Genomic DNA, 26,658 nt, shown 5'->3' on the forward strand with positions numbered 1-26,658 from the left:
TTTGCCCATCAAGACCAGTATGGTCTACTTCGACTGGCAGCAGCACATTTTCAGGCAAAGAAGAGTCTCTCTGCTACCTGCTACCAGATCCTTTCCCCTGGAGGGACCAGGGAGAGAACCTGGGACCACTAGCATGCAAAGCATGAGCTCTACCACTGAGCTAGGATCCATCCCCCAGGGTGACACACACCCCATTTTTCCAAGCAGTGACAAACTCAGAGGTGCAAGCGTTTACCCAGGGCCAGGGTTCCTCAGAATGGAGTATTGGAAACTGATGGTGTTTCTGTGATATAGGGTTTATTTACACAGATGAGCACAGATGAGGATTCACAGCCACAACAGATTTCTGCTCCTTCTGCTCCCCCATTAAGTTTCTAGGAGTCGCGCATGCACCCAAAAGATGCTTCCACAGCTCTAGCTCTGCTCTCTCACTTGCAGCTGGATCTTGTCTGAGCCTCTCCCACCTGCAGCCAATCCAAGTTGCTCCCTTTGTTCTCTCAGACCTCTGCATTAGCACATTCCTTAGGGAAGGGGGTAGGAGAGAAAGGGAAGCCCCCTTCCAGAACAGTCCATGGCTACTTCCTTGTCATCTAACAGGCCAGGGATGGAGGGTGAGCAGGCTAACCTCCAGAACAAAGGGAAGGTACCCTTTGCCAGAACTATACATTGACAGAAAACCCATTCACTGAAAGCTTAAGGTCAAGAACCACGTAAGTTGGAAGGAATCCCATGTGAACATCCAGACCGACCGACCCCCAAACTTACAGCACTAACATAAATTGTGACATTGACCCTTACCGTAGGTGCCCAAATGTGCAGAGACACAAACCGCACGCTTCTTCACCCTTGACAAAAAGGGTTTGCGTAACTCAGCCTTCCACACATGCAGGCCTCCATGTAGAGTGCCCACATCACAAACAGATTTATTGATTGATTAGTGGTGTTTGTGTGCCAACTTTCAGGGCAAAGGTCTCCCAGGATGGGTCACCTATATAGTTAAAAGCATAAATGCTAAAATAATCTCATTACTATTTTAAAAAAACTAAGCCAGCAATCTACAACACTGTACAGCCCAGCACAGTGCATCAAACACAACAGATTAAAATATTTTAAACAGAAAAACACCATGGCAACCACTCAGCCTTGCCAGGTTCAGATGTCACGAAAGCTTCAGTGATTACCTGCTGCAGCTTGAATACTCACAATGGCCACCAGCACATCCCACAACCCACCGTGGCTTAAATAATGTTTAAGCCTATTTGGGGGATAGGGCTCAGCACCTCAGAGAGCTCCTTTAGAGTTCCAGCTGGTTCTGACTGAAACCCAGAATGGAACCACAGCCCCACTGAAAGCAGAGCCACCAGCCTCTCCTGCCCTCGCTCACCTTGCAAGTTTGGCTGGTCCGGGGGCCGCCAAAGACATCGTGCTGCCTGAGTCAAAGGACACAGTGGTGCCAGCGTTGTCGTGGAGCCGGGCCTGGCAGGGTCAGAGCGCCTGGACGTCTTGGTCAGCAGGGACGACGATGTCATCTGCCACCCCCCTCAGATGTCCCTGTCCCCTCTGGGCTTAGCTCAAGGCCTCACAGTAACTGGGGGAGAAATGATTTTCCGCAGCAACAGCACAGTGTTGTGGGGGGCTATCTAATCCAAGGTATTTTGCAGGTGGCTTGGTCTTGAATGGGCAATTAAGACACATTAGCTCTAAAAAAAAGAAACTCCTGGAGGAGAGTAAAACTCCTAGAGCTGTGTGGTATGGATCCATATAGCTGCCTGCATTTTTGGCTTCTCCTTAGTGGGCACAGGGCAAGCTGCATGGCTCACACAGCTCACCATCACTCCCTGCCCCTGGTAGCCCTCTCTCTCTCTCTCTCTGTCTAATGGTAGGGCCGGCCCTGGTGATGTCAGTACCCACTGTGGTCTAGTGCCTTGTATAGCAAGAACAAGGTGGGGAAGTAGGAAGAAACACAGGACAGTTAGCAATGGACAGTAGCAAAATTCTGTCACGGTAGCACAAGACTGCTGAACTCTGGAGTTTAATCGGTCACTTAGTCCTCATCTAGCCCTAAACGTACATGCAGTACGGAGTGGGGAGGGTGCTTTTCCTCCCATCCCAATCAATTCCCCATAGGCCACTTTTTGCTTAAAAGGGACCTTGAAAGCTAACAGCATCCTACATGAGAGCGGGTGGGCTGGACTTAGGCTCAGGGAAAGCGCACTTTATGGTCCCTGACCCTAATCCTCTCCCTCCAAGATGCTAGAAAGGGTCCAAGCAAGCCAGTTCCCATCTCCACTTTATCCTCCCCCAACCCCCAGCTGACACTCAGCTGCCCTCAATATTCAGCAACTCACTGGGGGCTATTAGCATGCACGGTCCTTGTAAGTCCTCGCAAACTCTTTTTTTTTTAGCATATCTGGGGAGTCCTCTATATATTCAGAAACCTCCTACCTTGTCTGAGGATGGCCCTATTTTACTATGATAAAAATAAGCACGGGAGCACAAATGGTGCACACCAATTGGTGTGTACAAGACAGACTTGCAACAAAATATGTACATTTGCAGGGTTCCACTCCTTTGCAGGCTCCAGTCAGCCAGACAGGCCTCCTTTCAGGAGACTTCATTCCCCTCCCCCTCCAGGTTTTCCAGATTCTGCCCCCCCCCCCCCGTTTTCAATACAATCAGCATTCATGCCCATTGAGCAAGCTCAATCCTTATCGGGCTGTTTTGGGGTCCCCCCATTCTTTAGAGTTTTTTGTCTAATTGTTTTTGTACTTCTGCAAAACCTGGGTTCCTGCAAGCCTACCGATACCTCGCTCTTGTGCGTGGAAGGTGTTGTCTTGGCTACCCAAGGATTCTCCACGCTCAGAGAATTATGTTTGCTATTAGTGCGTGTGTGTGTATGTGTGTGTGTGTGTGTGTGTGTGTGTGTATGTATATATATATATATATATAATGACAATGATAGCAAAGCTATTTCCAGTATGCAGGGCCCCTTTCTAATCATTAGAGAGCATGCTGTCTTCCCTGAAACTTGTGCCAGGTAGATACGGTGAATAAATTGGGCTGCAAGAGCTTAATAGTGACTTAAAAAACCCCCACAGTGACTTCAAATTACATCTGCTCATTGCCACGTACTTGACAGATTTAGGGGCTAATTGAATGATGTTAGTGTAATTCTGCTAATTCTGTCTTCCACAACCTCCTCCATCAGGTCCCAGTCATCCTCCACCAGCCTAACAGTTTTCCACCCAGTTCCCCTCCTCCTCCTCCTCCTCCTCCTCCTCCTCCTCCCCCACATTGACTTGCTGAGAGTAAGAGAGAAAATGGGGTGGGGGGAGGGTTGAGGCTGTGGATCTGAAAAGCCAGGAATCACACCAAACCTGTCTATTTTTTCTGGCTCTGGTTTGCTTATTTGGAAGATCAGTTCAAAGTGTGCCCCTTCCACATTTGAACCTTTGCAGGATAATCTTGCAGGCCAGGTTCAAAGGCAATACAGCAATATCTGATTCACGCTTGATGGATGGAGCCAGCCTTCCGGGACAGATAGCCAAACCATACTGAGATGCATAGATATAGATATAGGGCTTCTTCACACAGAGCTTTTATCCTGCTCTTGAGATGGGTTACTCATGGAAGTTTGCGGGTCCTTTAGATGACATCATCAACCTCCAGGGCGTCTCCCTCACTAAATGACCTTTATTCCAATTTTTAAAAGGTCGGAGGTAATGAGCTATGCAATTACTGCACTCAAGTTCCGCTTGAGTTCCCTCGTGAAAAGAGGAAAACCTGCAATAAGAGGAGCTAGACCATAGCGCCATCTAGAGGCTGTATAATGAAACATATGAAAGACTCAGATAAGTGGGGAAAGGAGGGGGAAGGAAGCACATGTAAAGGGAGTCCGTTATGATCCTGCATTCAAAATGGAAGCAGAAAGCCCTGTTTTAAATGCAGGATTTTAGGCTGGTGTAGAGATGGTCCTAGATATAGATAAAAGGCAGGATTGTCTGCATTCTAGCACACAAGAAGCACATAAAAGATTTGCACCAAGGCATCTGAACTGACTAGTCTTGAGGCCAAGGTTGTTCATATACCTGCATGTACATCACATGTACATCCTCCACATTTGGCAGCTAGCAGGTGCTTGAGTCAACTGTGTTTGTGGCAATCTGAAATGTCTCCTTATCGTGTTATATCTGTAATATCCATTCACACATGCATGTCAACACGGCAGCAATCACAGTGGTCATCAGGTGATAAACCTGCATGTGTAAACCAGCCAAGAGTCTAGAATAAGGAAAGGTTCTGCTCTGCCTAGAGCAGCCTTGGACAACCTTGTGTCCTCCCGATGTGTTGGAATACATGTCCCACAATCCCTATATGTCATAGATGTAGTCCAACATGTCTGGAGGGTATCAGGTTGGGGTAAGCTGGCCTAAAGTATTAATAGGAACTACAAGTTTCTGCCCTGCAAATATTTTTTGGTGAGCCCAGAAATGTTATCTGAACTCATCCTGACACTTTGGATTTTGGATTCTGGGATCCGGTGGTTTCTGGGATCCAGAGTAGATTCTGGGATCCAACCTAGGCTTCCAAAATAGAGTCCAGAGTCAGTGCTGCTAGTTTTTGGCATGTGGTGATGGGGAGTTCTTGCTACTTGTCCTCATGGCATGATATCATACTGCCCATATACAAATCTGTAGTTTGACCCTACTTGGACTACTGTATACAGAAGTAAGCAGAACTTAATCACTCAGCAGCACTTTCAAATAGCATCTCAAATACCAAGCCTCTGCATGTCTACTCAGAAGTAAGCATGAGGAGCATGTCTACTCAGAGGTAAGTAGGACTGAATCACTCAGCAGCAGTAGCATCCCAAATACCAAGCCTCTGCCTGTCTACTCAGAAGTAAGCATGAGCAGCATATTTACTCAAAAGTAAGTGGGACCCTTCATGGATCACTGCCCCTTCATGGATCACTGCCTTGTTGTGGCAAAGGGGCTTGCGTAACTCGGTGAAGCCATAAACTATGCCATGCAGGGCCACCCAAGATGGACAGGTCATGGCGGAGAGTTCTGACAAAATGTGGTCCACTGGAGAAGGAAATGGCAACCCACTCCAGTATTCTTGCCAAGAAAACCCCATGGAACGTATCACAACGCTAAAAGATATGACGCTGGAAAATGAGCCCCTCAGGTCAGAAGGTGTCCAATATACTACTGGGGAAGAGCAGAGGGAATTTCCAAGTAGCGCCAGAAAGAGTGAAGCGGCTGGGCCAAAGCCGAAAGGACACTCAGCTGTGGATGTGTCTGGTGGTGAAAAGAAAGTCTGATGCTGTAAAGAACAATATTGTTTAGGAACCTGGAATGTAAGATCAATGAATCAAGGTAAGCTGGAGGTGGTCAAACATGAGATGGCAAGATTGAACATCAACATCTTGGGAATCAGCGAACTAAAATGGACAAGCATAGGCGAATTTAATTCAGGTGACCATTATATCTACTACTGTGGGCAAGAATCCCTTAGAAGAAATGGAGTAGCACTCATAGTCAACAAAAGGGTGGGAAAAGCAGTACTGGGGTACAATCTCAAAAACGATAGAATGACCTCAGTACGAATCCAAGGCAAACCATTCAACATCACAGTAATTCAAGTCTATGCCCCAACCACTGAGGCCGAAGAAGCTGAGGTTGATCGGTTCTATGAAGACCTTCTACAACACCTTCTAGACTAACACCAAAAAAAGATGTCCTCTTCATCATAGGGGATTGGAATGCTAAAGTAGGAAGTCAAGAAATCACCGGGATAACAGGCAGGCATGGCCTTGGCGTAAAAAATGAAGCAGGACAAAGGCTAATAGAGTTTTGCCAAGAGAACACGCTGATCACAGCAAACACTCTTTTCCAACAGCACAAGAGGTGACTCTATACATGGACATCACCAGATGGTCAATATCGAAATCAGATTGATTATGTCCTTTGCAGCCAAAGATGGTGAAGCAGTAAAAACCAGACCTGGAGCTGACTGTGGCTCAGATCATGAGCTTCTTGTTGCAAAATTTTGGCTTAAATTGAAGAATGTAGGGAAAACCACTAAACCATTCAGGTATGACCTAAATCATATCCCTTATGAATATACAGTGGGGGTGAGGAAAAGATTTAAGGGATTAGACCTGATAGACAGAGTGCCTGAGGAACTATGGACGGAGGTCTGTAACATTGTTCAGGAGGCAGCAACGGAATCCATCCCAAAGAAAAAGAAATGCAAGAAAGCCAAGTGGCTGTCTGATGAGGCTTTACAAGTAGCTGAGGAAAGAAGGGAAGCGAAAAGCAAGGGAGAAAGGGGAAGATATACCCAAGTGAATGCAAAGTTCCAGAGAATAGCAAGGAGAGACAAGAAGGCCTTCTTCAATGAACAATGCAAAGAAATTGAGGAAAACAATAGAATGGGAAAGACTAGAAATCTCTTCAAAAAAATCGGAGGTCTCAAGGGAACATTTTGTGCAAAGACGGGCATGATAAAGGACAAAGAAGGCAGGGACCTAACAGAAGCAGATGAGATTAAGAAGAGGTGGAAAGAATATACGGAAGAACTATAAAGGAAAGATCTGAATGTCCCTGATAGCCATGATGAACTTGAGCCAGACATCGTAGAGAGTGAAGTCAAGTGGGCCTTAGGAAGCATTACTAACAACAAAGCTAGCGGAGATGACAGTATTCCAACTGAGCTATTTAAGATCCTAAAAGATGATGCTGTTAAAGTGCTGCACTCAATATGCCAACAAATTTGGAACACTCAACAGTGGCTGCAAGACTGGAAAAGGTCAGTTTACATTCCAATTGCAAAGAAGGGCAACGCCAAAGAGTGTTCAAACTACCGTACAATTGCGCTCATTTCACATGCCAGCAAGGTGATGCTCAAAATCCTACAAGCTAGGCTTCAGCAGTATGTGAACCGAGAACTACTGGAAGTACAAGCAGGGTTTCGAAGAGGCAGAGGAACTAGAGATCAAATCACCAAGATTCGCTGGATCAAGGAGAAAGCAAGAGAATTCCAGAAAAACGTCTATTTCTGCTTCATTGACTATGCTAAAGCCTTTGATTGTGTGGATCACAACAAACTGTGGCAAATCCTTAAAGAGATGGGAGTACCAGACCACCTTATCTGTCTCCTAAGAAACCTGTACGAGGGTCAAGAAGCAACAGTAAGAACCGGACATGGAACTACCGACTGGTTCAAAATTGGGAAAGGAGTATGACAAGGCTGCATATTGTCGCCCTGCTTATTTAACTTATATGCAGAGTACATCATGAGAAACACCAGGTTGGATGAATCACAGGTCGGAATTAAGATTTCCAGGAGAATTATCAACAACCTCTGATACGCAGACGATACCACCCTAAGGGCAGAAAGCGAAGAGGATCTAAAGAGCCTCTTGTTGAGGGTGAAAGTGGAAAGTACAAAAGCTGGTTTGAAACTCAACATTAAAAAAACTAAGATCATGGCATCTGGCTCCATCACTTCCTAGCATATAGAAGGGGAAGAAATGGAAGCAGTGACAGATTTTATTTTCTTGGGCTCCAAGATCACTGCAGACGGTGACTGTAGCCATGAAATTAAAAGACACTTGCTCCTTTGGAGGAAAGCTATGGCAAACCTAGACAGCATAGTAAGAAGCAGAGACATCACCTTGCCTACAAAGGTCCGTCTAATCAAAGCTATGGTTTTCCCAGTAGCAACGTATGGCTGTGAGAGCTGGACTATAAGGAAGGCCGAGCGCCAAAGAATTGATGCTTTCGAACTGTGGTGCTGGAGAAGACTCTTATGAGTCCTCTGGACTGCAAGGAGGTCAAATCAGTCCATCCTAAAGGAAATCAACCCTGAGTGCTCATTGGAAGGTCAGATACTGAAGCTGAAGCTCAAATATTTTGGCCACCTAATGCGAAGACAAAAGTCACTGGAAAAGACCCTGGTGCTGGGAAAGATTGAAGGCAAAAGGAGAAGGGGACGGCAGAGGATGAGATGGCTAGATAGCATCACTGATGCAATGATTATGAACTTGAGCACGCTCCGGGAGAGAGCGGAGGGCAGGAAGGCCTGGCATGCTATGGTCCATGGGGTCACGAAGAGTCGGACATGACTTAACGACTGAACAACAAGAACAACAAGTGGGGTGACCTCTGCAGGACAAGCCTCAGAGATAAACAGGGCTGAATCACTCAGCAGCTTCCTCCCCAGACCCTGCTGCACTTGATCGGAGACAAGAGCTGTAGGTTCCACATGCCCGCCTTAATCTCCCTTCAGGGCCTAAACAAGGTCTTCCAGTGACTATTCAGTGGTACATGGAAGCTCCAGGTTCGGAGTCAGTCTACCTCTGGATACTAGATGCTGGGGGTTCACAAAAGGGGAGGCTGACCACTGTTGGAAGTAGGATGTAGGGAAAGATGACCCCTTGGTCTGATCCAGCAGGCCTGAATATTCTTGGTGTTTGCTGCGGTTTTGTTTGCCTTTATCCCACTCGTCTCATTATTTAATCATCTTTCTCTGCACATGTAAAATATGTGCTGTGAGATTATTTCAATTCAAAGAGATGAGGTTGAAAAGAACAATCCCTTAATCCCCAACTGCAGTTCATGGCCAAATGCAGATATATTTCATGGACGTGGGGCTTGCTCAACTTGAGGCGGGTTTTCTAGTCCCCTAAAATAACAGCTGAGGCATATCTGTGCAAACATCTGCATCATATAGTCAAGGGGGGGTGGCTTTAAAAAAAAACATTTGGGTTAGTGAAGGTCATATATGGACTGAGAGGATGTAGCCATACATTTTAACGTTGTAATTAAGGCTCTGGTGGTACAAACGGGGCATCTTCTTGATAAAAACTCCATTAACCTCACAGTTGGTTTAGATTTTTAACACAAGTTGGTAGCTCTCAAGGTTGCAGTCGTTTGGTGTATCTGAATCATTCTTATAGCAACTTCCCCTTTGGGAAAGGGCTGTAGCTCAGTGGCAGAGCCCCTGCTTTGCCCACAGAAAGTCCCAGGTTCAACCACCGGCATCTCCAGGTAGGCTGGGAAATAAAAGAATCCTGCCTGAAAGCCTGGAGAAGTTCTGCCGTTGCCAATCAGTGTGGACAAAACATCACATCTACTTTGACCCTAACCAGCAGAGCCCTTTTCCCTGTCAGTGGCTGAGATCATAATAAGAGGAGATCCCAGACTGTCCAGAGGGCCGGCTGAGAAGTCTCTGGGGTCCAGACTGGGCTCCCAATGCCTACCCCTTCCCTATATCAAAATCAAATGCCGTATACCAAACCAAATAGCACTGTTAAGGCCAGTGGAGGCTGGTGGCTCTGATGCCAGTGGGGCAGATGCCAGTGGGGCTCTGGGTTTCGGTCAGAACTCTAAAGGAGCTACCCCAGGTGTGGAACCGCGCCACATAGCTCCTTTAGAGTTCTGACTGGTTCTGACTGAAACCCGGAGTGGATTCACCACCCCACTGGCATTGGAAGCACCAGTCCCCACTGGCTAAGGGCAACCTACATCTTTTGATCACTGCACATTACTTTAAAGACATAGCTAACAGTTAATGGAAGCAGTGACAGATTTTACTTTCTTGGGCTCCAAGATCATCGCAGACGGTGACTGTAGCCATGAAATTAAAAGACGCTTGCTCCTTGGGAGGAAAGCTATGGCCAACCTAGACAGCATAGTAAGAAGCAGAGACATCACTTGCCGACAAAGGTCCGTCTAATCAAAGCTATGGTTTTCCCAGTAGTAATGTATGGCTGTGAGAGCTGGACTATAAGGAAGGCTGAGCGCCGAAGAATTGATGCTTTCGAACTGTGGTGCTGGAGAAGACTCTTACGAGTCCCCTGGACTGCAAGGAGGTCAAATCAGTCAATCCTAAAGGAAATCAACCCTGAGTGCTCATTGGAAGGACAGATACTGAAGCTGAAATATTTTGGCCACCTAATGAGAAGAGAAAACTCCCTGGAAAAGACCCTGATGCTGGGAAAGACTGAAGGCAAAAGGAGAAGAGGACGACAGAGGATGAGATGGCTAGATAGCATCACCGATGCAATGAATATGAACTTGAGCACACTCCGGGAGAGAGCGCAGGACAGGAAGGCCTGGCGTGCTATGGTCCACGGGGTCATGAGGAGTTGGACGCGACTGAACGACTGAACAACAACAATGTCTTTTGCCTCCTACTCAAAACCTGATCCAGATCAGGATCCTAGCATGGGGTAGGATGTGAACCCTTTGCTCCATGCTGTGGTTCTGATCCCGATCAAGAACTCTGTGCCTGTGATTTGCATAAGAAAAAAAGCCTCTATTGAAGCAAACAGGGGCTTTTTTTCTATGCAAATTGCAGGTGCTGCCTCTCCATTCAGATTGGGACCACAGCTGGGGGGCAAAGGGTTAAATCTCCCACTAGCCCACACGCGATGTTTCTGATCTGTTTCAGGGCTACCATGCTTACTTTTGAGTAGGGGGGGAAATATGTCACTGCTAGCAACATCTTTAAAGCAATGTATAAAGTGGCCCAAAAAAGCCATCAGTGCTGAAATCCAGACCATTTCCATCCACTTCCACAATGGATTCAGATTTTTGATTGACTATTTATGATGGTGGGAATAGAGATCTATAGATCTGTTTACATACACCAGCCCAATATGATATTCAGGTGATGAGTGGCATTATTTTCTTGGAAACTGAAAGAGGACCTGGGCAGTCAGGCAGCTCAAACCTTCTTTGAAGACACTGCCAAGATAACTGAACTCTTGATCTCCAGGATTTACCCAGAAGAAGAAAGCTAGAGTGAAAGGCTGGTGCATAATCATTTCAGGGGATTCATCTTATTAAAAGATAATCATGCTCAAGCTTTCATTTCCCCACTGAAATCCTTCAAATTTCTGGACTCAGAGATGCTTGTAACCAAAAGCAGTTACATGACAAACAGGTTTGGTGGCTATATGCCAATGTTTCACCTTCATTTCACACAACAAACATGGAAAGCATGGAAGACATAGGCTTGCCTAAACACCTGTGTGTCATTAAGCATCTGTTTACATGTGTCTGGGGACTCTGCTTAGACCAAGATCCATTCCCTGCAGAAGTATGTAACCAGAAGTTTAAAGAAGTGTAGACAGGCGCGTGTAATATCGTCAATGCTGTCTACAGTGGGTAACACTAACAGCACCATGCACCAAATATATACATCACATGTATGTATATATTTGGTGCCCTAAGTCACTCTTTGGAGGCCAGCACTGCGCTACATGGGCAGGAAGGGGAGCTGGGGCTGTTTAACTAAAATATGCATAAGGCTCTTCTTTATATCAATGATAGATGGGTGATTTGTTTGTTTGTCACATTCATATCCCACCTTTCCTCCAAAGAGTCCAAGGTGGTGTACATGAGCTTCCTCCTCTCCATTTTATCCTCACAACAGCCCTGTGAGGCAGGTTAGGCTGAGAGTAAGCCACTGGCCTGAAGACACCCAGTGAGCTTCATGGCTGAGTGGGGACTAGAACCCGGATCTCCCGAATCCCAGTCCAACACTCTCGCCACTACGCCTCACTGGCTCTGGTTGCTCTTTCTAAAGCTCTCCCAAGAGGCCAGTATTGGAGACCTTTTGTCTTCCCTGCCTCTTAAAAACTTATTGAATAAACCTATAACTGGCACTGACACTGGACTCCCAGCCAAGAGACTGGCCAGCAAGGTTCACATCTGGTGTGCTGCCGCATGAGGCATCCTAAGACCATCCATTGGGCCCGCTGCCCACCCCCACTTTTCAGACTTAACCCTCTACTTTGTTGCCTGCTTTTGCTCTAAATGGTTTTTTCAGGAATCTTACGTCTGTGTTTTCTAAGCAATGTCGCCCAGCGAGCAAGATAGGCACAATATGGTGAGCTGCAAGATCAGAGCAGACCACAGGGATCGAATTCACCTGCTGGTCGTGATGGGTAGGCCGCCACCAACACCCCTGGATCTATCTGTGATTGGGTTCAGCAAACCAAACTGCTGCTTCTTTTAAACCCAGGAAATGGCTCTGCTTATTCCAACTAAGAATCAAAATCGGACCATTAGTAAAACAGTGTGCAATCCTCCCCCCTTTCCCTTACCTGGTGGCAGTAGTTGCTCCTGCCCCAGCTGCTGTTGCTGCTAATGTAATTTTCCCAAGGCTCTTGATGCCAGGGGGGAGAGGGAGAGGGAAAGAGATCTCCTCCTTGCCAGTGCTGCCACCAAAACAGAACCCAGATTAAGCTGGTGATTGGAAGAGAGTTCTTTTTCAGCTTGTAGGAAAAATCCAAACCAGAGAATACCTTCGGGGTTGTTCTGATTTTTTTTTTTTTTAAGGCACAAGCATTACAAATTGCAGATGTTAGAATTCCAGACCAAGGGGTGATGAACATCACTGACATTGCTAGCTGCTAGATCGCAGAATTATTCCCATCTGAAAAAGGACAATCTGCTGTGTTATCTTCCCTCCCACTTCAGCTAAAAAGACAAAATGTCAAAACCAGTACAGTCCAACATTACTGCCAGACTGCAAGCTTAGAGGACAACCTGCAAGTTGGGATGTTTGCCCTGATCATTTAGCTCACAGAGTACTTCTGTCTTCCACACGTCTGTCATTTCTATATTGAACCCAATTATCCTACAGGTCAATTGCAAGATGCATGAAAATCAAAACACCTCTTGTTTGATTTAAACCACTAGCTGCAGCCCAAAGCTCCTCGGGGCACTTATGTACTCATGGATCTTTTTCATGAGCAAAGACGGTTTAATTCTGTTCGGTGCTGGGGAACACACATTTCTGCATTAGCTGAACAGAGTTTTCCCAGACATGTGGAGCAGCCTTCCCCACCTGGGGAAGTGTTGGATTACAACTCCCATCAACCCCAGTCAGAGTCAAACTATACATTTTGCTACTCACATAGCATGTTGCTGAGGGTTAGCGGTTCATGTACTCTAGTGTAAATATATTATCAATAATGATCATTTTTTTAGAAGTAAGTCTCACCATATTCAGTAATGCCCACCCCAGTAAGTGTACAAAAGAGTGCTGCCTCAGTTCTCAAGAAATGCAAATGTTTTAGGGGTGTGTGTGCGTATATGTTTATTGAAAGCCACCCAGAGAACTTAATGATAAGGGATGATATACAAATGGCACATGTAAATAATAATAATAATAAAAACTTCTTAGTCTGACAGAGAAAGAAAAGAGAGAAGAAAAAAACACTTTGCACCGCAATGCAAAGATTCACGAAGCTCATTTCCCTGCAGGACTAGAAGGGCAAAAGCTCAGTGAATCTTAAATGGGCCCCTTGAAAAATCCAGCTTTAACTCTTGCTACAAATGCATTCAAGGTGAATGTTTTATGAAGAGGGAAAAGGAACATCTTGTGCTCACTTACTGTAGGATATTAAAGAAAATAACCAAAGAGATGCTTTTCTACACATCAAAGCATTATGCAAAGATGAGGCTGGAAAGAGGAAGCTCTATGAAAATCTTCCCCAAGCTGGTGCCCCCCTCCGATGTGCTGGACTTCAACTTCCATTATCCCCAATGGCCATGCTGGCTGGGGATGATGGGGGTTGCATTACAACACATCTGGAGGGCACCAGTTTGGGGAAGGCCGCTACAAGTTCTCACATTCTAGCCCTGTGAGCAACAGGGATATTTGTTTCAGAAGGGAGTGACTTGAGATCCTCAGGCAAAATCACTGGAGGCTGGTGACTCTGATGTCAGTGGGGTTGTGAATCTGCTCCGCGTTTCCATCAGAACCACTCAGAACTCTAAAGGAGCTATCCAAGGTGCAAAGGTGCAAAGCCTAGGTCTGTACATAATAAAACAAAGTGATCTAGTGTGGTTGGGAACCTCTCACGTGTAAGACCCTAGATGCAAATGTGACATCTAACAATGGGATGCTGATGGGCCAGGCACTCTAAGGGGCAGGGTGCATGAGAGCTGGATGATATCAGGCAGCTAAAAATATAATAAGATAAATGCAAGAATACAAAGAAGCAGAAGCAAAATTTAAATTGTGAACTTCCTGGTTCCCTACTCTGACAGTGCAATTGTTTATGTGTCTACTGAGAAGTAGAGATGTAGAATTTCTGGAAATTTTGAGGCCATGGAAAAGAAAATGGGGTTTTCTGGGAGGTTTCGAGTAGGGATGGCGGAGAATTTCTCCCCGAAACTTCAGGGGGCCGAGCGCCAACGTGTTCGGCCCCCCGAAAAGTTTCGGGGAGAAATCCTCCAAACCCCCCCCCCGCCCCCCGCACCGCCCCCGGGACGGGACTTACCTTCGCCGAATGTCCCTCCCGGCGGCGGGTCCGGCCGGCGGTTTGGCGGGTGTTCGAGCGGGGCGGGAGCGGCAGCCAGTCTTTTGACCGGCTGCCGCCGCCGCCATTCCAATAAAAGAAAAAAAAAAAAAACGCCCCCGTGATAGGCTACGTGACGATTAACGTAGCCTATCACGGCTAGATTTGCAAAGTCAGCCGTGATAGGCTACGTAAATCGTCACGTAGCCTATCACGGGGGCGTTTTTGTTTTTTTTTTTAAATGGAGTTCGCGGCCGGGCGAGGCGGGAAGCCTCCTCCCCGGCCTGAATTTCGGCCAGGCGAGGCGGGAAGCCTCCTCCCCAGCCTGAATTTCGGCCGGGGCGAGGCGGGAAGCCTCCCTCCCCGGCCTGAACTTCGCGGGGGGAGCAGCGAAGCACCTCCCTCCCACCGCGAACAAGCTTCGACGAAAGGTAAGTGCCTTTCGTCCTCCCCTAGTTTCGAGGAAAAACTGAGATTTGGGGAAAAATTGAAAAATAAGCAATACTTTTTTTTAGCACTGTTTTCAGATCTAACGTCACTTTGTTGTTTCAGGAGAGACTTCTCCAACCTGGTGCCCTCCAGATATTTCGGACTTCAGCTCCTATCACCCTCAGGCAGCGTGGCCAATGGTCAGGAATGCGGGGCAGTGTAGCCCAAAACATTCAGAGGGCACCAGGTTGGGCGGGGGGCTGCTTTAGGAACATAAAGCAACCTTTTCGTTCCTGAAGTTATTTTATGTATAACTTACTTTGCTCATAAAATTATCATTACATTTTAAAAACTTTTCAAAGTAAGTTCAGTTAGTACATTTGTAATTATTGTCTGAACAGATTAGAACTAGATTAAATGACTGCTGTAGCACCAGAAGCACATGCCTCTATAGAACAAAACCCAAACTGACAAGAATGCACATTTATGGTCCGGAATGCACAATGGTGACTCTACTTGCATATTGGGAAACCGAGCATAAATGTCTATCAGTAAAATATACTTTAGATCAATCATTTTAATAAGGAATGAAAGAAATAACTATGCTGAGAATCTTACAGACAAGATTCAAAAACATTTTTCCCCATCGCTTCATTATTTCCAGACATTTTACATCTTTCTATAACACTGTTCTTATTACATCATTTTTAGAAATCATTTTGGGAGGAGTAGTGGCCAAGTAACAATATATGTTATACTTTATGTTAAATTCTAAAAGAAATATTTCATAATCCAAAGCTGTGCAATTTTTCAGGGAAAAACAAAAACAGTCCGGGGGGGGGGGGGGGATGGGAAAAAAACTAGTTTTTTTCTGAGCCTTCACATCTCTACTCAGAAGTAAGCCCCACTGAATTCAATGGGACTTACTCCCAGGTAAGTGAGTATAGGATTGCAAACTTGGCTACTGTGCTTCCCTAACTGATGAATCAACCCAAAGTTGCTGTGACGAAGGTGTGAAAGCAGTGTGTGAAGGACTGGAGAGAGACCTGTAAGGAACAGACAAGAAAGGAGTGATCTCACATCTCAACTGGAATCTTGAAAAGCTCCTTGTTCAAGTAGAAAACAAGTGGAGATTTTCACCCTTGCCATTTCCCTAACCTAGGGCTTATCTGCACCACTCGTTTTCCAGCATATTGACGTTTCATTCAATTTTCAACTGGCCTATAGCATTTACGCTGAAAACATCTAGGAATCTGCAAAGGCATGATTGGAAGAGGGTATTTGCCTTGTGTGGGCCAAAGTAACCATTCCACAAAGGTGAGGCTTTTACCCAAATAGCCCTGGTTTTGCCTGGGAGATACAGTGGCCGGTAGCAGCTTCAAGGGCAAATAGCACTGGGGGCAACGGGTGACTTTCAGTGGCAAAACTGCATAGGGAAGAAGAGTTAAAATACCCCCATGCCTGCTTTTGGTTTAAAAAAAAAAAGATCATGAAGCCCAAGCATTAGGACTGAATGACACATTTAGAGTGACATGTAGTTTCACTCTCAGGTCAAGACAACCTTATTTATGGGCACGTTTGTTGAGAAACCCCTGTTCATCTGACTCTTCTCGGTTTTGGTCAGGGTGCTCTGCCTTGCTGTCTGCTGCAGACTGGTTCTTGGTTTGAACTTGTTTTAATATTGCATTGTTTTGACATTTACATTGTCAAAACATTTTCATTTCACCCTGAAGATCCCAACTGCAGATGGAAGAATGTGGGATATAATATCTGTATAAATAATCATCCCTAAACCTGTAGTTCTTGCCTTGTTTTGAGATAGAAGCCAGTGATACGGCCCCTCTCCAGTGGGAACCAAGTATTGTTCACAAGGAAGACCGAAGTAGTAGTTAAGCTTAGCTGCAAAACTGGAAAGCAAAATACACAGTCAGTCTGGGCCTCTGGACTGAGGGGCTTTCGGCTACCAAATGAAAAGTTATTCATATTCAGGATAATTTGTCTTAACATGGCAAGCATCTTTAGAAATGTATTCCCTGTGACATTATTAAGGTCTGTGCCACCCTACCCATATGTACTGGGATAATTTATTTTTCTTTCTTGCTCTTTCCTACCTCCTCCACCTTTTCTCCTTCCTTCCTTCTTTCCTTCCTTTCTTCTTTTCTTTCTGAAATGTTGTGTGGTGGGATGGGTGGAGTTATTCAGTCGGTCTTTACCACTGGTGGATCAGTTAAAGCTTTACAGCGCAATCCTATCCAGTGAGCCCCCACTGAGGTCAGTTGAGCTTAGTGCCAGGTGGGTGGGTATATGGTATCTACCCATTACACCTGTTCAGGCTTGCAGCCCTGTTACACCATGGATTTTCTGCTAGTTGTAAAGAATTGTAGTTATGCATATCCTCTTGTGGCATCTCATTTTGGGGGGCTCTTTGTGATTCATGGGAGGTTTCACATTGGATGCTTATGAAGGTCAGAGAGTTTCTGCAGCCTTCTTGTAGCCAGAGAGAAATCAATGAAAGGAAATGTTTGGGCAGGTTTGAGATGATGAGATGAAGGGGGAAAGCCCTACAGGATGTCCTTTGCCAAGTCTGTTGTATTCTAAAAAATATAACAACAGAAATTGCACTTTTTGTATATGGTGGGAGGTTTCTTGGGCAGGAAAGCTCAAAGCAACCAAGTTGTCCTTCTCTTTCCCCATTGGACAGGTCATAAGCACGCTGGCAACTACAGCTAGCAACGTCTCAGGAGTCTATTTCTGTGTAGCTTCCAACAAGGTTGGCACAGAAGAAAGACAGCTGAATTTCTATGTTTCAGGTAAGAAATCTGCATGACACCTATGTTTCAGGTAAGAAATCCGCATGACAAAGTCCCTTCACAGCAAAAATTTACCTGCAGCCCCACATGTCTGTTTTGCCATGTGTACTGTTTTGCCAGTTCAGTGTTCACCCACTGGAAGCTATGGCCAGCTGCAGACCCTGCTATTTGTAAACAGGTATAGCTGCTTCAGGATGTGATGGTAACTCCCATCATGCATCATATGGGTTAAGAGCGCTCCACACATAGAAGAAGAAGAAGAAGAAGAAGAAGAAGAAGAAGAAGAAGAAGAAGAAGAAGCGGGGCTCCTCTGCAGGTCCCGCCCCTGATGTCACGGCTATAACTGGCTCCATCCCAGACATCCATGCATTGAGCATGGACATCCGAAGAAGGGAAGCCTAGGTGTGTAAGCTTCCATGAGATCTGGAACTCTGCACAATCGGATTCCAGATTGCATGGAAGCCTACACATACAGAGTTCTGTGCATCGATGTTGGGCTCGTGGGAGGCATGTGATATCAGGGGTGGGGTCAGCAACATGGCCCAACTTCTACTTCTCTTCATGGAGCCCTCTTCATCCATATAACACATAAAGGAGGCTAGAGTGTGCACCACATGCATACTTCTAACCTGTAACACATGAATTGGCAAGGGCCAGCCCTATCATTAGGCAGAGTGCGGTGGTTGCCTCAGGTGGTAGATGCTGGGAGAAGGCAGCAAGGTGCTGGAGGAGAGAGCTGTGGGCTACACAGCCTGCCCTGTACCCCCGAAGCCTTCAGCTGTGCTGAAGGATGATTCCCTGTTGTCAGTGCTGAAGAAAGATCCAACTACCAGTCCAATTAGCTTTTTTGTACATGGAATGGGAGGGGCACCACCCTGTCCTTCAGCTCAGTCAGCAAAATGTCTTGCTGGCCCTGCAAATTGGCACTCAGTCTTAGGGAGCTGTGTTATGCCAAGTCAAACCACTGGTCCATCGAGCTCTGTATTAACTGGCTGTGGGGACTGAACCTGGGAGCTGTATGCAGAGCACGTGCTCTACCACAGAGCCTCAGCGCTTCCTCAAAGCACCAGAAGCTGCCTTTTTTAGTTCAGTGTTGTCCACTTTGACTGCTACGGCTCTCCAGGGTCTGAGGCAGAGGTCTCTGCTGGCTCTACAGCCCGAGATCATTTTGGTTTTAAAAAGACCCTGGAGCAGAGTAACCTGAAATTCCATATACAGTAATGTCTAGTTTGGCGTAGTGGCTGGGCACGTACGTACCTTGCATGCAGAAAGTCTAGCTGGTATATCAGTTGAGGGCCAGACTACACGTTACGTCAAGCCCTTATTGTGCAGCAGCCCCTCTGCTATTCACTTACGCACACGTAAGCATGCAAGGTTTTGTTTTTTAAAAAGAAGCATCTATAGGCACCAATGGAGGCTTTAAAAACTCCACATAAGGAGGTTAAATATTCGGGCATAAGCTTTCGCCCAAATATTTCGCCCGACACTTCATGCATCCATCAGATGCATGAAGCGGACAGTATCCATGAAACCTTATGCCGGAATAAACGTCTTTAAGGTGCTGCAAGACTCTTTGTTGTTTTTGCTGCAACAGACTAACTTGGCCAGCCTTCGAGAAATAATACTTTGTTTTATGAATTTATAAGCCTAGGGCAGTTAAAAACAAAAACACAATTTCAATCTTTGGGACTGAGAGTTAAGGGCCCGCATTTACTTTTTCTGGCTATTTTTATCTAGTGTGTTAGTATAAATTCTTTAAAAGAAAAGAAAAAATGTAATAATGTTTATTTATGCATCAGTTAAAGGCAGATAGTCAACTACACATTCTTTAACTGGTTGCAAGCCCGAATATTGATTGATACATCATCAACATACATTACTAATGCCAACAAACAATATCACCATCCCCTCTTAATCTTCATCTAGCTCTTTTGAGACCTAATGGAAACCTGCTCAAGCCTGATTCATTTCCGTGGAGCTGGCACAGAAGAATGTGCTGCCAGCTCGCACCCCTCGGGCTCACTTGATAGCCTCACGCAAAACTAAATACACGTTATCCAAGACTTACTGCTGGATTCTCAGATGGGGGCAGCTACAAACAGTTTCCCCAGGCGGTCCCCCCCCCTCCCGTTCTTGACACCGTTATGAAAGGCTTAAAAAGGGCTGCGTTGTCTCAGATTGGCAAAGTGATTGCGCAGTCTCTGCTGACCGTGAGCAACCCTGCTGCCTTCTGCAAGCTCAGATGCAGAATGCATAAAAGCACAGAAGCTTTAAATTGTACACATTATTGTGCAAAGGACAGGAAAGTAAGTCCAATGTATTCCTCGTAAAAACTAATCGAACCAGACTTTCATTTTGATTTATGCTGACAGTTTACCTTTCCTCAGTGGCACATTTCAGCATTTGTTTTAGGGAACCCCTGATCATCTAGAGCCACAATAATTTATTATTATTATTATTATTATTATTATTATTATTATTTATTAAATTTTTATACTACCCAATAGCCAAAGCTCTCTGGCCAGTTCACAAAAAGTTATCACCTAGTGCTATTGTTTTGGAGGGTCACTATGCTTATATTACATAATACATTTATTAGTCTTTAAGATGTTGTTGTTGTTGTTCAGTCGTTCAGCCATGTCCGACTCTTTGTGACCCCATGGACCATAGCACACCAGGCCTTCCTGTCCTGCGCTCTCTCCCGGAGCGTGCTCAAGTTCATATTCATTGCATCAGTGATGCTATCTAGCCATCTCATCCTCTGCCGTCCCCTTCTCCTTTTGCCTTCAGTCTTTCCCAGCATCAGGGTCTTTTCCAGGGAGTTTTCTCTTCGCATTAGGAGGCCAAAATATTTGAGCTTCAGCTTCAGTATCTGTCCTTCCAATGAGCACTCAGGGTTGATTTCCTTTAGGATGGACTGATTTGACCTCCTTGCAGTCCAGGGGACTCGTAAGAGTCTTCTCCAGCACCACAGTTCGAAAGCATCAATTCTTCGGCGCTCAGCCTTCCTTACAGTCCAGCTCTCACAGCCATACATTACTACTGGGAAAACCATAGCTTTGATTAGATGGACCTTTGTCGGCAAGGTGATGTCTCTGCTTCTTACTATGCTGTCTAGGTTTGCCATAGCTTTCCTCCCAAGGAGCAAGCATCTTTTAATTTCATGGCTACAGTCACCGTCTGCGGTGAGCTTGGAGCCCAAGAAAGTAAAATCTGTCACTGCTTTCCATTTCCATTATATGCCAGGAAGTGATGGGGCCAGATGCCATGATCTTAGTTTTTTTAATGTTGAGTTTCAAACCAGCTTTTGCACTCTCCTCTTTCACCCTCAACAAGAGGCTCCTTAGATCCTCTCGCTTTCTGCCAGTCTTTAAGATACCATGAGATTATTTGTTGGCTTTGCTTGCTTTTTATGGTATTTTTTGCAGGTCCAACTGTCTATATTTTAACAGTCTTAATTCTACACATATGAAAGGACGGGAAGAATACCATTCAATATATCTGTTATAAGTAACTTTGTTCCATTTTAACTTAACTTTTTTGCCTTAAAATTACTATTCTTCGAAGTGACATACCGCTGTTTCCACTTTTTTACGATTGCACCAGACATCCATTGTATCTTTTTCTAACACAACCCTGAAATCTGTACCATCCAGGTGTACAACCCAAGTGTTTGTTGTTTTTGATCTATTCTCCATGTACTTTTCGAGGCTCTTTCCATCAGTTTCCAGGGTATATTCATATGCAAAACCACTGACAGCATCAATGTTAATGGTAGCCTTTGTTTTCGCAGCTCCAGCAGTAAATGTCTCTTTTCCCACTAGCTTGAACATCCATTCTTTTCTCATTATTTCCTTTCCATCGACATACACAACATGTTTTCCTGAGGTGGTCCCATGTTCAAATTCAATTTTGTGAATGCCATCACTTAAACCTACTTCCCAGATTGCCACCAAGTCTGTCATTCTGTCCAGTAGTCAGAACTGCTGTGTAGTCTGGTGACAGGGCCTCCCTCCTCTCCCTTGCAACCTCCCAAAACCAAGGCCTGTCATCATCATCATGGAACTGGGAGTTGTAATCCAACCCATCTGGAGGGCACACGAAGTTGGGGAAGGCTGACCTGGGCTGAATCTGCACATAGCAGTTATACCATTATCATACAGCAGTGATAACTATTGGTGCCCATTGGTGTCATGTGCACCAATAGTTATAATTACAGTATGATAATGGTAAAACTGCTATGTATAGATTCAGCTCTACACGTACGTAGGCTCTTTCAGATTTCAGGTGGCTCTGTGGAGGGCAAGAGCATGATCCTGACCTCAATCAGTCCACACATGCATCTGAATGTTGGAATGGGGCAGGAGATAGATAGCGTGTGGCTAGAGACAGAAGATACCCTATGCCAGCCTTCCAAACCCTGGTGCCCTCCAGATGTTTTGGGCTCCAGCTCCCATCAGCCCACCCACCAGCATGGCCAATGGTCTGTTGTCATCCAAAACTTCTGAGGGTACCAGGCTTTAACTTTTAATTTATTTTTTCTGCATTTTTCTCATTTATATACCGCTCCACATCTAAATAGATTCCAGAGCTGTGAACAATAAGAAATAAAATAATAAAAAGATAAAAAGCATAAAACACTATATTAAAATTATTCTTTTTAAAAACAGAGTGCCAATAAAAACCATGCCTGGTCAGTCAAGGAAAGCTTCCTGGAACAGAGCTGTTTTCAGGAGGCACCAGAAGCAACATAGTGTTGGCGCCTGTCTGACCACCTCTAGAAAGGGGGCCACCACACTGAAGGCTCTTCTCCAGGGGGACTCCAGTTGGGCCGTAGGTCCATGTGGAACCACTAGGTTAGGGAAGACTCTATGCATGCTTAGGGGGCTTTGGGACAAGGCTTTTATTATGCAATTGCCCTCCCACATTCACAGAATTTTACAGTTGAGGGGGGAATGTCCAGGTGACATTGTCATCCCCTTGTAATCTTCCCATGTTTTTTGACTGGTTGCTCCATCTTTTTTCTTACCGTGGAAAATCCATTAAGGAGGGGAAGTGGAATAGCTCTACAATGTCTTTGGATTGGTAGTGCTAGGAGCCCTCTGTCTAGAAGCAGCCTTGTATAGTAAGATCATAGAATAGATCGAATACAGTAGAGATTGGACCCTCCACATCTTAGGAATTGTCTCCTCCTATACAGGCTTGCCCACTCCATCACTCCTTCCATGTGTCCTAGCTCCAGAGCCCCTCTTCCTCAATTGTTCCATCTGCAGGGGCTCAAGGCAAGGCCTCCCCTCCCCCAGTTTTTTTTAGTATAAATACATGGATTTGTATATATCCATAGCAATAAATACATAGGAAATGCATATATATGGAAATACAACTTTCTAGTAATTATACATAAGCTTCAACAAAAGCAGACCAGATATCCAGATAATTATCCATTTGAAAGTGGTGTCTATATGCCACCCATTCACATATTGAAAGCCTTGTAAGGCCATCAAACCATTGCATTATAGGAGGTGAGTGTTTATCTTTCCAATGTCATAATATCAGTCTTTTAGCTGTCAAAGGGGCACTGAGAATCCATTTATCTGACCATTTGTTAATTTCCATGAAGCAGGTAAATAAATTAAAAGAGCATGTACAGCAGTGAATATTAAAGACTGTTCCAGTACAAATTTATCCATATAATAACCTCCTTCCAAAAAAGAAGCAACTACTGGACATTGCTGAAAATATGTTTCAAAGAGGCATTGGCTGCATTACACTGCCAGCAATTAGGCAAATTAGATAAGCCCTTGTTAAAGAGATGTTGTAATGTCCAAAAGACATGAAACAAAGGTTTTGCTGAATCAGATGCAACCTAAGATCCAGAGGCACAACAGGTATAGATGCCAAAGCAGTGAGCTAGTGATTAGGCAGAATGGGACAATACAATTCCCTATTCCATTCCTGCTTAAAACCCTGTATATCATATTTATTCACCAATAACAAATATTTATAGACATGAACCATGAGTTGCTTTGCCTGACCAGCCTCAATAAGTGCTTCCAATAATGACAGAAACTCTGATGATGTAATAGCAGCCAGGCCAAACTTAGGTACTAGCAAATGCTGCAGTTGCAAGTCAAATCATATTTGGCATGCAGAAAATGACAAGAACTCATCATTGGCACCCACCACTTAATCCAAAGTGAGGATCCCCTTCTGTCCATGTCCACCACAAGGTCTTTTTGATGATGGCACCCACTTTGTGGAACTCTTCCTAGAGAGACCTGCTCAACTTCCTCCTTCACCTTATTTTGGAGCGGGGTATTTCCATCTGGCTATCTTATCATTAGCTGTGCTTTAATCTTTGGGAATGATGGTCTGTCTCTGATGGTTTTCTACTGGTTTTTACTGCTGCTTTTACATCAGTTTATTATGACTCTATTTTAGACAAAAATTGTACGTAGACATATTGATCCAGTAGGGGGAAAAAATCTAAAAGCAACAGTAGCTTAATACCTATTATTAGGACTGACTGAAATGTCACAAAGCAGAGTGCAAGTTTTCAAGTTCTCCAGAACTGGATTTTAAGTGTACACACACACACAAACACACACACACACACTTTTTTTTTCTTTCCGAAGCGCGGTGGAGAACAGGATATTGCTGCTGCTTGACACGATGCAAAAGCTCCAGTCTGCCATTTATCATTTTAGCAAGATGGAGGTGGAGACAGTGATTCTCATAGTCTGCCAGGATGAATAGACAATGGCCACTTTTCCCTTTAAAAATGTAAAAGCCTGCATTTTTTGAGATCTATCTCTTACATTAATAGAACACACAGGTCCCTTTTCAGGTTCCTTGTAAAAATAAAATGTTACTCTACAGTGCAATCCTATACATGTCTACTCAGAAGCAAGCCCCATTGAGTTCAATGGGACTGACTCCCAGGTGAGTGAGTATAGGATTACAGGCCTAATGATTTTTAATGTGCTTTATCATGTGGTTATTGTTTGTTGTTGTTGTTAGGATTTAATTGTGGTGTTACTGTAAATCGTGTTCATTTTTTTTTAAGGAAAATGTTCCATAGTGTGTAAATAAAATAAATACATAAACAAATAAAATCCAAATGAACACAGTGAAACAATACCTTCATTAGAGGACTAAGCAAAGTTCTCTAAAGTAGTGAGCAAGCTTTCAGGTTCCACAGTACTCTTCTTTGGGAATATTTTTTTAAAAAAAAGAAAGGGGGGAAAAGACATCTCTGGTAGAGGGCAAGGTGGCAGCCCAGTCTGCTGTTTGTTACAGTTCTAAGACAGTAATGGAGAAAGCTCTTTAGAGGAAATATGTATTTATCTCAGCTGAGCAATTGTAAATATAATTACCAAGTAATTGCAGACAGTAAAAGTGGCTTGGGCCAGGTTGTCAAAGATTAGGGAAGGTGTTCAGCAACTAATGCACATGGATTCCTTGTTGTCTCCTCTATGGAGTGTTGTATAGGTCAAACTATATCAGTTCTCCCTCACTTCATTGGTTTTTGAAATGTTGCTCACCAGCCTGAAAACAAGCTGGCTATCCATCTTCCCGGCTGCATTTCAAGTACAGTTGCATCATGTGTCCTTTCTTCCAGAAGTGCCATCCGACCTACAAACTGATCCACAAATCACAGCCATCGTAGCAAGCAATGTTCAAATGACCTGTAAGTCCACCAAGTACATCTACACCCATCTCTCTTGGTATGATCCCACCTTGCGAGAAATCCCTGATGCCTTTACACAGAAGAAAGTGGACAACTATTCCATCTCCTTGACGCTGGACATTAAGAATGTCTCGCAGGTCAATGCTGGGTTATACAGATGCAGAGCTCGGAGACATCCAAACAGCACCGAGGGGCTGGAGAAAAGTACCATGCTTAGCATCAAAGGTGAGTCTAGTTGGCCTCTTAGATTTGTAATGGGAATATTGTTGAGCACCAAGTTGCATGCAGACTGCCAGTCATGCAGTGCGGCCTGCCCCATACTTGAATATCCCCTTGTTTCTGCAATCCTGGGTAGGTGGTTAAAAAAATTCAGGCAGTTTTCTCAAGTTCTTGGTGATCCACTGTGCATGCCTGGTAAGTTGTGTTTGGCTTGGAGAGTCACAAATTGTGCAGGTCTAGAGTTAGGAGTGGCAATTGGTATGCAAGACTGTAGGAACATAAGAGAATCTCTGCTGGATCAGACCAAGGTTCCATCTAATCAAGGATCCTGTTATGCAGAATGGCCCAGCAAAGGCCTATGGGGAAGCCTAGAAGCAGGACATGTAAGCAACAGCCTTCATCTCTTGCTGCTCTGAGCAGCTGGTATTCAGTATCCTGTGAACCTGGAGGTAGCATATAGCTAGTAGCCATGGATAACCGTATCGTCCATGAATTGTTCTAATCCCTCTTTCAGGCCATCCAAGTTGATGGTCATCAATGCATTTTGAGGTAGTGAAACCCATAGTTTAGCTGTGCACTGTGTGAATAAGTCCTTCCTTTTGCCTGTCCTGAATTTCCCAACATTCGGATGACCCCATTGAGTTATAAAAACAGAAGTTATAAAAATTCATTCATTCATCTTGTGAGACTCAGATGTTCCTGACATTCAGAATCTGAAACTGTGCTGTCTGTAGTTCAAGAAAGTACGCACTTGATTATGTAAGTGGAGAACAGGGCCGCACTGTGTGATCCCGCCCTCTGACATGGAATGTGTTATGTAGCACACACACACACACACACACACACAGGACCCCTGGGAATTCATGAATATGATGTGGACATTTGTAGAATGGAAATCTACACACATATGGCTGGAGTATGTAAAGTGTGCAACGTTGGGGGTGGGGGTACTTAGCTTTACCCTGTTCCCCATTTGAATGTTCAGGTAGATAACTTTTGAACACCTGGATAGGACTTGTGTGAATTTTGAGGCAAGATGTTTTGAAACTCTCAACACCCTCAATGGGTGTAGTATCTCGTATTTGTTGACATTCTAGAGATGTGGAACATATGGCCTTCAGGAGGCATATCTGTGCAGTCCAGGATGTACATCAAAGGCCTGAAAACCTCTTTTATTTTTT

General features: G+C 44.8%; 1 protein-coding gene across 1 annotated transcript in view; it reads left to right on the forward strand.

Moving 5' to 3' along the window:
* Positions 1–26,658, forward strand: part of LOC146338631 (vascular endothelial growth factor receptor kdr-like) — a 292,764-nt gene that overhangs the window by 195,096 nt on the left and 71,010 nt on the right. Inside the window, exons 12-13 of the mRNA XM_084814171.1 lie at positions 17,460–17,568; positions 25,190–25,483. Of these exons, the coding sequence (XP_084670297.1) occupies positions 17,460–17,568; positions 25,190–25,483 (403 nt within the window). The remainder of the gene's footprint in view (positions 1–17,459; positions 17,569–25,189; positions 25,484–26,658) is intronic.

The sequence above is a fragment of the Heloderma suspectum genome, chromosome 9, assembly GCF_057233095.1.
Source record: "Heloderma suspectum isolate Gila_16-S chromosome 9, 16-S_ref, whole genome shotgun sequence".
Lineage (NCBI taxonomy): Eukaryota > Metazoa > Chordata > Lepidosauria > Squamata > Helodermatidae > Heloderma > Heloderma suspectum.